We start from the raw sequence: 13,400 nt of genomic DNA on the forward strand, positions 1-13,400 counted from the left end.
GTGTGTTTGTACCAAACAAAGACAGAATAGGGTATTGGTACTGGAGTTTGACTTACAGGCTATTTTGAGTCATCTGATGTTAATGCTGGGAACAAATCTTTGGACCCCTAGAAAAGAAGGAAGTTCTTTTAGTTTCTGAGCTAACTCTCCACAGCTAATGCTAGCCTGTGTACTAAAAACGTAAATCCAAGGAAGTGAACTTAGTGCACTTTTTAAAAATGAAATATACTAACTAATTTATAATGTTCTTTTATTAGAATAATTTTTAAGGATTTTTCTCTTCATGTGTACTTTTTGGTGAGGATTTTTTCCTGTGTTCATAGAGTAATTAATTGCAAATGTTTTTCTAATATAATTTTGCCTAAGTTTTCTAAAGATGATCTAACTAAAAACAAGATATTGTCACAGAAGCCATTAAAGAACTAGGTGTAAGAATTTGCCACAATTGATAACTATAATTAAAGGTTTAATTTCAACAATTAATGTTTTGGATTATTATCAAATACCTAAGACGGGTAACCATTTTTAGCAAAGGACTTTATGTAGGTTAGAATTTTCTAGTCTATAAATTTAAACCATGAGGGTGGTCTCTTGGTGTATGGCAGAAATGAAAATATGTTGGAAAAGCAGTCACAATAGAATATGAGATTAATTCAAAGATGCTAGACTCTCTTAACCACTATCACAGACATGTATTGATTGATTGGTGGATTTTTAAGAAAACTCACTTTCCTTTCCTTTTTTTCTTCTTTTTCCTTTGCTTTTCTTTAGCTATCTCCCTCTGTCCTTCCTTCTTTCCTTTCTTTCTCTTTTCTTTCCTTTCCTCTCTTTATTTACCACCTTTCCTTTGTCTACCCTCATTTTTCTGTTGGGATTTTGTTTCTAGTCTTACATTTACTAGAAAAAAACTGTAACTCAGATCTTCATTCAAATCGTGGATTCTACTTTTTTTAATGCTCCAAGCAACTACCAAAGAGAAGTCGTAGCTCCTAGGCCATGAACCATTTTTTTTCTGAATGAATAAAATATTTCTAAACCTTAATCGCCCTCAGGCATGAATAATTTCTTATGAATTACTACATCAAGAAAAAATGCATTTGGCAGTTTGCCTGTATAGAGTTTAGTTCATTGCAAAAATCTTTTGCTTGTTTTTTAGTCTTTATTTGTTTTCAAAGGATATCCTAGGCAATGGAGCCATATAATTTTACGGGTTCTTTGGAATTCATTCTCCTTGGACTCTCAGAGGACCCAGAACTGCAACCAGTCTTGTTTATACTATTTCTGCTCATATACCTGCTGACTGTGCTTGGAAGTGTGCTCATCATCTTAGCCATCAGCACTGATTCCCATCTCCACAGCCCTATGTACTTCTTTCTCTACTGCCTTTCATTGTCTGACATGGGCTTCAGCAGCAGCACCATTCCAAAAATGCTGGTAAACATGCAGACCCATAACAAATCCATAACTTATGCAGCCTGCTTAACTCAGGTGTCTTTCTTTTTTCTTTTTGGGTGTATGGACAACCTACTACTGACTGTGATGGCCTATGACCGATGGGTAGCCATTTGTCACCCTCTACACTACCAAGTCATTCTGAACCCTTATCGGTGTAGATATTTGGTTCTAGTGTCATTTTTCATTAGCCTTGTGGATTCACAGACACACTGCTTAATGGTGTCACAACTAAAATTTTGCACTGAAATGAATATTCCTCATTTCTTTTGTGATGTTCCAGAGCTTCTAAAACTTGCCTGTTCTGACATTTTTATCAATAATATAGTCAGATTTCTTTCAACAAGTATTCTTGGTTTCCTCCCTGTGTCAGGAATAATTTACTCCTACTATAAAATAATTTCCTCCATTTTTAGAGTTCCATCATTGTTGGGAAAATATAAAGCCTTCTCTACCTGTGGATCGCATCTGTCTGTTGTTTTCTTATTTTATGGAACAGGTCTTGTTGTGCATCTTTGTTCAACAGTTTCCAATTTTTCCAGGAAAAGCATGGTGGCCTCAGTAATGTATACCATTGTGGTTCCCATGATGAACCCCTTCATCTACAGCCTGAGGAACAGGGACATTAAGAAAGCTCTCCAAAAATTTTTCAGTCGAATAGTATAACTTACCTAGTATAATCACTTACTATACAGTTGCTTAAACTGTGGGTCATATAACTGAGATTGGTATCAAATAAATGTAGGAACCATAAAAACTACTGAATTTTAAAATGATCAAAAATTTACATGCACATATAGTGAATATAGAAGTACCTTGCTGTTTCTGTCCAACTTCCATGCTGTAGCTCCAATGTGGCTAGTTCTCTTTACATATAACATTGAAATTTAGCCCTTCACAGGTTTCTGTGCAATGAAATACAAAACAATAGAGCGATAAATATTTTTGATTAACCTCAGTTTGATTGTTTGGCATTGTTATGCTTTTACAATATGTACTAAGGGAAACATGATTGTTTAATTACACAAAGTATCAATTTTCAATATATTCTTAACATAACTAATCAGCATGTGATTATGAAATTATTGATAATTGTGTAAAAACTTTTAATTAAAAATCAGCGATTTTGTTCCTGACATCAGATTTCTTTCTTTTCCTTGATATTTCATTTATTTACATTTCAAATTTTATTCCCTTTCATGGTTTCCCCTTGGAAACCCCCATCTCATCCCCCTCTCCCTGCTTCTATAAGGTTGCTTCCACACCCACCCACTCACTCACTCCTGCATCCCTGCCCTTGTATTCCCCTACACTGGGGTACCATGCCATCACAGGACCAAGGGCCTCTCCTCCCATTGATGCCCAACAAGGCCATCCTCTTATACATATACAGCTAAAGTCATGGTCACCTCATCTGTACACTTTGGCTGGTAGTTTAGTCCTTAAGAGCCCTGGGGGGTCTGGTAGGCTTATACTGTTGTTCTTCCTATAAAGTTGGAACCCCTTTCAGCTCCTTCAGTCATTTCTCTAATACCTCCATTGTGGACCATGTGTTCTTGTTATATATTGGAGAATCTTTTTGGTATATAACCAGGAATGATACAGCTGGGTCCTCAGGTCCAGTTTTTGACAAACCAAAAAACTGATTTCAGAGTGATTGAACAAGATTGCAATGCCACCAACAGTGGAGGAGTGTTCCTCTTTCTCCACATCCTTGCCAGCATCTGTTGTCACATGAATTTTTGATCCTAGCCATTATGACTGGTATAAGTTGGAATCTCAGGCTTATTTTGATTACATTTTCCTGATGATTAAGGATATTGAACATTTCCATGGTGCTTCTCAGCCATTTGATATTCCTCTGTTGAGAATGTGTGTTTAAATCTGTACCCATTTTTAATAGAGCTATTTTGTTCTATAAAATCTAACATCTTGAAATTTTTGTATGTATTGAATACTAGTTCTCATTCAGGTGTAGGATTGGAAAAGATCTTTTCCCAGTCTGTGGGTTGCCGTTTTGTCCTATTGAGAGTGTCCTTTGCATTACAGAAGCTTTATAGTTTTATATGGTCTCATTTGTTGATTGGTGACCTTAGTGCATAAACCAGTGGTTTTCTGTTAAGGAAAATTTCCCCTATGCCCATGAGTTCTACTCCACTTTCTTTTCTATAAGTTTAGTTTATCTGGTTTCATGTAGAGGTCCTTGAAGTATTTGTACTTGAGCTTTGTAAAAAGGAGATTAGAATGGATCAATTTGAATTCTTCTGCATGCAGACTACCAGTTAAACTGGCACCTTTTGTTGAAAATGAGGCTTTCTGGCCACCAACACAGTTACAGATTCAATGAGTGACCCTGCCTTAAAGAAATAAGGAAGTGGGTGTTAAGACAAGATAACTAATGCTCTCCTTTTGTCTCCACATACACATGTGCATATATATGTTGCACACATGCACAAACAATAGATGATAGATAGATAGATAGATAGATAGATAGATAGATGATAGATAGATAGATAGATAGATAGATAGATAGATGATAGATAGACAGTTGATAGGTGGGAGTTAGCTATAAGGATAAATGATAGATGGATAAAAATAAAATAATAGAACCAAATTCATTTAAGATGAAAGTTTAAGAGAAAAAGACAAAATAAAGCAAGTCAGCCAGGAGCAATTCATGTGTTCTTGTAGGTAGTGAAAATTCACTGAGCAGGCCCTCACAGAACTGGAATTAAGCTCACAGCCTGAGAGATGAAGAGTGTGTTTTATGAACTGGAATTAGTATTACACGTGGAGGTACAATGTTGGGGATGCTGTGCATACCCTGATGACATTCTACAAATTTTGCCTCATTTCACTTGACCTGTTAATTCATCCTGTACTATTTTTCTGGAGGTGGAGAGCTTGTGAGGTCTGTGATTCTAACAGGTTACTTCTAGTTTATTCATCGGACCTTGAATTCATACATTTCTTTTCTTTACTTAAAAAAAAAGAAATGCTGTCCTTTTTCTGTTAGATGGTTTTATGTCCATTGTCAAAAATCAAGTCACCATAGATGTGTGGGTTAATTTCTGGATCTTCCATTCTATTCCATTGATCTACCTAGTATCAATACCATGCAGTTTTTATCACTATTGCTTTATAGTGCAGTTTGAGGTAAGGAATGCTGATTACCACAGAAGTTTCTTTATTTTTGAGAATAGATTTTGCTAACCTCAGTTTTTGTTATTCCAAGCCAATCTAAAAATTGTTTTTTTTTTTTTAACTCTATGAAGAATTAAGTTGGAATATATATGGGAATTGCATTGGACTTGTTGATTGTTTTCAGTTCAATGGCTATCTTAATTTTATTAATCTTGCTAATCCTTAAGCATAGAAGATCTATGATCTTCTAAGATCATCTTTGCTCTTTTTCATTAGGGACTTGAAGATCCTTTCATACAGACCTTTTATTTGCTTGGTTATAGTCACAACAAAGTATTGTATATTATTTGGGACTATTGGAAAGGCTGTTGTTCCCTAAATTTTTTTCTCATTCCATTTATGTTTTGATTAGAGGAAAGCCATTCATGTGTTATAGTTAATTTTATTTCAAGCCACTTTGCTGTTAATATCTGTAGGAGCTCTTCAGTAAAATTTTCAGAGTCACTTATGTATACTATCATATCATCTGCAAATAGTGAAACCTTGACTTTTTCCTTCCAAATTGGTTTCATTTATAGCTCCTTTTATTGTCTAATTTTTCTGGCTATGAATTCAAGTATTATGTTGTCCCTCGCTACCGTCTCGCCAGCAAGAACGCACATGAAACACCAGGATCCTTCTGCAGCAAAGCGTTTATTGCATCTTGAAGAGGAAGACCCCGGGCAGGAAAAGGCACCCTAATTTATACCCCCAAGGGTGGCGTGTTGCTGTGTGATTGGCTGCCTGCCAGTGGTCTGATCGTGACGCCCAGGGATGGGCAGTGACTTGGCTTGCACCACTCTTTGCGCATGCACCCAGTTTGTTTACAGAGAGGAGCCAGGCTGCCGCAACAGAAGTCAGCGCCATCTAGTGGTGGCAAATGTTATCGTGGCTCTCCACATTATGTTGTATAGATATGGAAAGGGCAGCCTTGCCTTGTCCCTGATATTAATGGGATTGCTTTGATTTTTCTCTCCATTTAGTGTAATATTGCCAATATTTAATGTCCTCTATATTTCTTTTATTGTGTTTAGATATGAAACTTGGTTTTCTGATCTTTCCAATACTTTTAACATGAAGAGGTGTTGTATTTTGTCAAAGGCTTTTTCAGCACTTCCAGCATGAAGCCTACTTGATCATGGTGAATGCACGTTTTGATTTGTTTTTGAAATCTGTTAAAAGAATTTTATTGAGTATTTTTGAATCAATATTTCTAAAGAAAATTGGTCTTCAGTTCTCTTCTTTGTTGGATCTTTGTGTGGTTTAGGTATCAGTGTATCTGTGGCTTCATAGAAAGAATTGAGTATTATTCCTTTTGTTTCTAATTTTGGAATAGTTTCAGAAGTGTTGGTAGTAGATCTTTTTTGAAGGTCTGATAAAATTCTGCACTAACCCTATCTGGCCCTGAACATTTTTGGTTGGGAGGTTTTTAATGACTACATCTATTTCCTTGAGAGTTAAGGGACTGTTCAGATGGTTTACCTATTCCTGATTTAACTTTGCATGATTTTTTAATATATTCTTTGATTTGGTATAGAAGTACTTTATTGAGAATCTTTGCAAGTATGTCTACAAGAGCTATTAGTCTACAATTATCTTTTCTGTTAACTATTCTCAAATTTTTTGCATCAAGGTAATAATATACTTCTAAATCAAATTAGACAATGTAAGACAATCCCGAATCTAAAGTAACCTCCTCTAAAATTTTTTTAATATTTCTATCAGAGACTTAAACTGCACCTTTTGCTAAGTATAAAATTGTGCATTTGAATAACTCATTAAGAATTACTTGACTCTTTAGTTACTTCACAAGGTTGAACTCTGGCACTTAGAGATGATGTTTGACTCAACATTTGTCTTTATAATTAGGGGTTATATTTACAATGCCTGAGTTTGTGTTACTACAAGTTGAACAGGTTGACATATTGTCACATGCCCTACGTCTCACCAGCAAGGATGATGAGTGAAAACAGGATTCTTCCGTGAACAACCTTTATTGTCCTGTACTCTTGAGCAGGAGACCACATGGAAGAAAAATGCACTGCTTATAAATGCCCAGGAGACTTGTGTCGCTACCTGATTGGTGCACCCTCCAGTAACTCATTAGCATGCCGGAGAGCGGGCTGTGACGTGCATGGTTCATGCACACTACATCCCTCAGGATGGACAACAGCTCTGTTTGCTGAATCATCGGCAGGAAGGCGGCGCCATCTTTGGGTGCAGCACAAACGGCTTCCAACATCTCCCCCTTCTTTCTTAAATAAAACATGGCCGATCAACCATCAGGCTCTTGTTGGACCTTTAGGGTTCAAGACCATGATCAGCAATACCTTGGGTAAGGCACCTTCCTGCGTGCAATGAGAACGAACCCTGCAGGGTGCAAAGGCTGCCTATGTGTAGGACACCCATTCCTGGTGCAATGCCTCAAAGGCTCAGGGTGCAAGGGCTATCCAGACACAGACCCATCACTTTTTAGCCAAACAGAGGGAGAGGTGCCCATTTTGAGTGCAGCAAGAGCTTGCACTATGACCACTTTGTCACGTTGTTGTTGAGTACAGAGTTTGCACACCATCTAGAGCAGAAACACAGTCCCTCCGCACAAAAGCATGCCAAAAATTACCTGATAAGGCAAAAGTTCTATTATCCCCTAACCCTGCTATCTCAGTGTTTAAAGGCAAGTATGGTACATCAAAGGTTTTTATTGGTGCTAAACAAACGAGGAAATCCTTTTACATTAAGGCAAATGGGAATCGGTTTTGGAAACACCGACAGAATCCTCCATCTCAGTTCCGCTTGAATCATCATGCAGGACAGGCTCATCAGAAGCAGGTGGAACTGCATCCTGTTCTGGTAGCACTCAACATGTTAGACATTCTGGAATCCAAATTGGGCTTTCTTCTCCCTGTGGAAACACACAAGTAGCTCCCCTGGATCATATGAAAATAGGATCCAGGCCTTTCCAATCACCAGTGAGGACATCTTTCCATTTTACTAACTCTTTAGGTGGAACGGGCCATTGTCCATGGCGCTCGGCAGCTGAATGGCCATGAGCATCCAGATTTAAAAAATTTAAGGTAAGAAGTGTAGTAGAAATGGCCATTTTGGGTGTGGGGGGAACCTCTTCAATTCCCCCTTTTTGTTTGTTTAAATAAACCTTTAGGGTGTGATGAGCACGTTCAATGATGCCTTGACCCTGAGGATTATAATGCAATCCTGTCAGGAGTGAAACTCCCATGTGATGGCAAAGTTGCTTGAATTTTGCCAAAGTATAGGCAGGACTATTATCTGTTTTTAACACTTTAGGTATGCCCCATGCACTCCATGCTTCAAGACAATGAGTAATAACATGAGAAGCCTTTTCTCCCAATAAAGGAGAAGCAAAAATGACTTGTGAACAGGTATCAATGGACACATGTAAAAGATACTGAGATAATTGTTTAGAATAATTTGCAGCTTTAGTAAAATTTTCATACTGAATACTGGTCACACATAATCCTGAGAACTTCCATTGGCAGCCCAGCTAGGCAACCTGCCACAATATATCTATCTGTTTTTGAACCAGATCAATTCTCCAAGGTATTATTATAAACAGTTCCTATGTTAGGAGAAAAAGTAAAGAGGCCCTTAACTGCCCAACCTACTCCCTGAGATTGACAGCTAGTCCAAGGAGGCAGGGCTGAATCTCTTCTTCCTGTACAAAAAGGTGACCACTTAGGTTGGGCTGGAATAAACAAATTACCCTTTGGCTGGGAAATAGGCCAGCGACCAGCAATCCAGGTGGCATTAGCCTCCCCAGGTTTTTCGTATAATTAGCAGTCGGACTGACTCTGACAACTCTTTAACTTGCTTATGCTCGAGGCAGTGATAGCTATGGACACTGTTATCCTCCTTGAACACAGGAAACATTTGCGAGAGGGCATGGCGTGTCTCCGTGTCTCTGGCGAACAAAAGGAGAACTCCCACTTTCTCTCTGAATAAAGGGGTCCCACTTTCTCTCTGAATAAAGGGGAAGAGCAGAAGCGGCTGCTTTAAGCACTTTTGGTTTTGCTACAGGAGTCCTCCACCCTGGCTGATATAGCTCCGCCTCAAATTCCTCTGCCTCCTCCTCTAAATCTTCCTCCTCAGACACAAACAATTCATCCTCTAACTCCTCTTCTGCCAGCTCTAAAGCTTTTTGCTCTTTTACCAGATACAGAGTATCCTCTCCAGGAAGCTTGTACTTCGTTTCCTGGGGCTGAATTTTTTTCCTCTCCCAGCAATCTTTCCGGGGGCTCTCTCAGTGGTCCTTCTGCCTTTTGGTTTTCTTTCACTTTCATTTTGAATTTCGCTCCATTTCTGACATGCTCTGGACATGCCTCTTGGAGCCTACCTGTTTTAATTTTTGTTCCTTGTGCACTGCTCCCTATTTCATTCTGCTCCGTTTTTGACCCACCCTCTTGGTGCTGCGTGATAACTTTCTGTCTAACTAACTTCCATAGCAATATTATTACAACAGTTACCACGAATGCAAGCAATAACCCTTCTACTGCCGGAGAGAATCCAAGCAGGGACATGCCTCCATTTTTGACACACTCTCTTGGCACCCCATAAAATGCAGAGAGGGACATGTCTCTCGGGGCTTACTTATTTAATTTACCTTTTTGCAGTTCTGAATCCACCTCAGCGGATTGAAGGTTCCCCTTGGCGCCAGCGATGTTTAATGCTTCCCAGGATTTTTGGCACCACTTGTCATGCACCCTACGTCTCGCCAGCAAGGACAACGCGTGACAACAGTATTCTTCTGCGAAATACCTTTATTGAACTGTACTATTGAGCAGGGGACATGCACTGCTTATAAATGCCCAGGAGACTCCTGTCGCTACCTGATTGGTGCACCCTCCAGTAACTCATTAGTATGCCCCGAGAGCGGGCTGTGATGTGCATGGTACATTTGCACTATGTCTCTCGGGCTGGACAACAGCTCTTTTTGCTGAATCATCAGGCTTCCAACAACATATGACATCTCTTTTGTTATTAAAAAGAAAAAATCTGCCTTTTATTTCACTGTTTTTAATCAGGAATAATTGCAAACAAATCACAATGAAACCATATTTAGTTCTGATTTTTTTCATAATACAGATGGATCATATTCTGTTTTTATTTTTTGAGAAACTTCCACTTGGATTTGCATGATAGTTATTCTGGTGTACATTCCTCCAGGAGTGGATAGTACATATTATCTATGCCCCCTGTACCCACTGACCTCACCATCATTTGTTGGGGTTTATCTTTTCAATGACAATAATTTTAAAGTTGTTAGAAGGGAAAACAAATACTTTTGCAAGTGCTTAAGACTCCAATATCTACAAAAATAATCATAGGAACTGAAGTGCATTAATAGGAGGTGCACTTAATCCTGTGAAGGCTCATTTCCCCAGTATAGGAAAATGCCAGGGTGTTGAGGCCATAGTACATGGGGGGGGAGGAAGAGCATCCTAATGGAAGAAGGGGTAGAAGATTGGGAGAGGAAAAAAACTGGAAAAAGAGATAATGTTAGAAATGTAAATACATAAATAATCCAACAAAAAGTCAACTATTAATTTAAAACATCAAAGTACATTCTTTTCTAGATTTCATCTTATGAAATGTATAAAAATTCAGGTGGAAATAATGATTTTTAATTATACTTTTATTATTTAGAGTTCAAGCTAATTTACTTTGTTGCACAAATGTAGCAATTTTAACATTTGGAATGAAAGAGGGAAAGTAATTCTTGCACAGCAGCTTAACCGAAAGCCTTTTTAATTATTGACATAATTATGTGTTAATTAATTTTTTATTCTTACAACTTTATTTTTTAAAAAAGAGATACACGTACAGATTTTTTAAAGCATTTTGGCAGAAAACTATATGAATATATATTTTTTCTGAGGCTAGTATCCAACTATTAGCGACTGCATAGTATGTCTCTTCTTTTGTTACATAGATCAGGATGATATTCTCTATGTAGATCTACTTTCCCAGGAAATTCATAAAGTCATTGATTCTAATAGCTGAAGACTACTTCATTGTGAAAATGTATCACGTTTATTTGTATCCATTCATTTGTTGATCAACATCTGGGTTCTTTCCAGCTGCTGTCTATTATAAATAAGGCTGCTATGAACAGAGTGGAGCCCATCTGCTGTCATCTGAGATTTTGATCTTAGCCATTCTGACTGTTGTGAAACAAAAATCTCAGAATGTTGATTTGTGTTTCCCTGATGACAGCCACTCAGATATTCAATATTTCTCATTTGAGATTTCTATGTTTAGCTCTATACGACATTTTTAATAGAATTGTTTGATTGTCAGGAGTCTGATTTTTTGAGTTCTTTGTATATATTGGATGGTAGACCTCTATGAGATGTGGGGTTAGTAAAGATCTTTTCCCAATCTGTTAGCTCCCATTTTCTTTTCTTTTCTTTTTTTTTTTTTTTTTTTTTTTTTTTTTGTAAACTTTATTTTAGAAAACAAAGATAAAAGAAAAACATTTTAAACATTTTTGCATAAATGTATACAAATACAATTGTGTCAGTGCTTGGCTTTTCTTTATCTTTTTTTTTTTAAGGTTTGATACTCTGCATTAAGGTCTTACTACTTACAATGAGCAAAAAGTACATGTAAAACAGGAGGTGACCCGGAATCAGTCAACATTTTCTTGGTGTGTAAGATGGCACATGAATTTTTTTTTTGTTTCTTTGATTTTGTTTTATTTTTTTCTTGAACTTCACACAGTCTGTGAGTTATTTCTGGGGCAGTACGAGACTCTGGGGTTAGCATCCCAATATCAGTGACTGCATATTATGTCTGTTCTTTTGTGACTGGGTTATCTCACTCAGGATAAAATTCTCTAGATGCAACCATTTTCTTAAGAATTTGTTTAAGTCATTGTTTCTGATGGCTGAGTAGTACTCCATTGTGTAAATGTACCACAATTTTTGTATCCATTCATCTAATGAAGGACATCTGGGTTCTTTCCAGCTCCTGGCTATTATAAATACAGCTGCTATGAACATTGCGGTGCATGTATCTTTGTTGTATAATGAGTATCTTCTCTGTGGTATATGCCCAGAAGTGGAATAGCTGAATCTTCAGGTAGTACTATGTTCAATTTTCTGAGGAATCTCCAGACTGATTTCCAGAGTGGTTGTATCAGTTGCCTCACGAGCATCTGCTGTCATCTGAGCTTTGTGTCTTGGCCAATCTGACTGGTGTGAGGTGGAATCTCAGTGTTTTGATTTGCATTTCCCTGATGGCTAAGGATGTCAAGCATTTCCTTAGATGTTTCTCAGCCATTCGATATTCCTCAATTGAGAACCATTTGTTTACCTCTGTACTCCATTTTTTAATAGGGTTGTTTGATTCTCTGGTGTCTAGCATTGGAATTTTTTGTATAACTTGGATATTACGCTTATATCAAATGTGGAGTTGGTAAATATTTTTTCCCATTCTGTTGGCTGCCGTTTTGTTTTCTTGACAATGTTTTTAACTTACAGAAACTTTGCAATCTCATTAAGTCCCATTTGTTAATCTTTAACCTTAGAGCTTGAGACATTGGTGTTTTGTTGAGAAAATTTTCTCCTGTGCCTATGTATGCAAAGGTTTTCCCTACTTTCTCATCTAATAGTTTCAGTGTGTATGGTTTAATGTGGAGATCTTTGATCCACTTACACTTGAGCTTGTACGAGAAGATAAGAAAGGGTCTATTTTCATTCTTTTGCATGCTTAGTGCCAGTTGGACCAACACCATTTGTTGAATAGGCTGTCTTTTTCTATTGAATGTTTACAGCTCCTTTGTCAAAAATCAGGTGACCATATACGTGAGGGCTCATTTCTGAATTTTCTATTCTATTCCAATGATCCAAATGCCAATTTCTGTACCTGTCCCATGCAGTTTTCAGCACAATTGCCTTGTAATATAGCTTGAGGTCAGAGATAGTGATTCCCGCAGTAGTGTTCTTGTTCTTGAGGATGGATTTCATATTCTAGGTCTTTTGTTATTCAAGATGAAATTGCACATTTATCTTTGCAACTCAATGAAGAACTGGGTTGGAATTTTAATGGGGATTGCATTGAATCTGTAGATTGCTTTTAATAAAATGGTCATTTATAAAATGTTCATCCTTCCAATCCATGAGCATGGGAGATCTTTCCATTTTCTGAGATCTTCCTCAATTTCCTTCTTTAGAGGTTTGAAGTTTTTCTCATACAGGTCCTTCACATGCTTAGTTAGAGTCACACCAATGTATTTCATAGTTTTTCTGACTATTGTGAAGGGTATCTTTTCCCTAATTTCTTTCTACACATGTTTGTCCTTTGAATTTTGGAAGGCTACTGATTTGTTTGAGTTAATTTTGTATCCAGCCTCTTTGCTGAACTTGTTTATTAGCTGTAGGAATTCTCTGGTGGAATTTGTGGGGTCACTTAAGTACACTATCATGTAATCTGCAAAGAGTGTTGTATTTACTTCTTCCTTTCTGATTTGTATCCCCTTGATCTCCTTTTGTTGTCTAATTGGTACAGCCTGGATTTCTAGTATTATGTTGAACAGGTAGGGGGAGAGTGGACAGCCTTATCGAGTCCCTGATTTTAGTGGGATTGCTTCTAATTTCCCACCGATAAGTTTGATGTTGGCTCTTGGTTTGCTGTATATTGCTTTTATTATGTTTAGGTATGAACCTTGGATTCCTGTTCTTTCCAGGACTTTAAACATGAAGGAGTGTTGAATTTTGTCAAATGCTTTC

General features: G+C 37.5%; 1 protein-coding gene across 1 annotated transcript; it reads left to right on the plus strand.

Annotated features, from left to right (window-relative positions):
- Positions 1–1,188: 1,188 nt before the first annotated feature.
- LOC308430891 (olfactory receptor 7E24-like) lies at positions 1,189–2,118 on the plus strand (the record flags this gene model as incomplete). Its single annotated transcript, XM_080930168.1, has 1 exon — positions 1,189–2,118. The coding sequence occupies one exon, from the start codon at positions 1,189–1,191 to the stop codon at positions 2,116–2,118; it is 930 nt and encodes a 309-aa protein (XP_080786294.1).
- Positions 2,119–13,400: the final 11,282 nt, after the last annotated feature.

This window comes from Micromys minutus (assembly GCF_963924665.1).
Source record: "Micromys minutus genome assembly, chromosome: 16".
NCBI classification, from domain to species: Eukaryota; Metazoa; Chordata; class Mammalia; order Rodentia; family Muridae; genus Micromys; species Micromys minutus.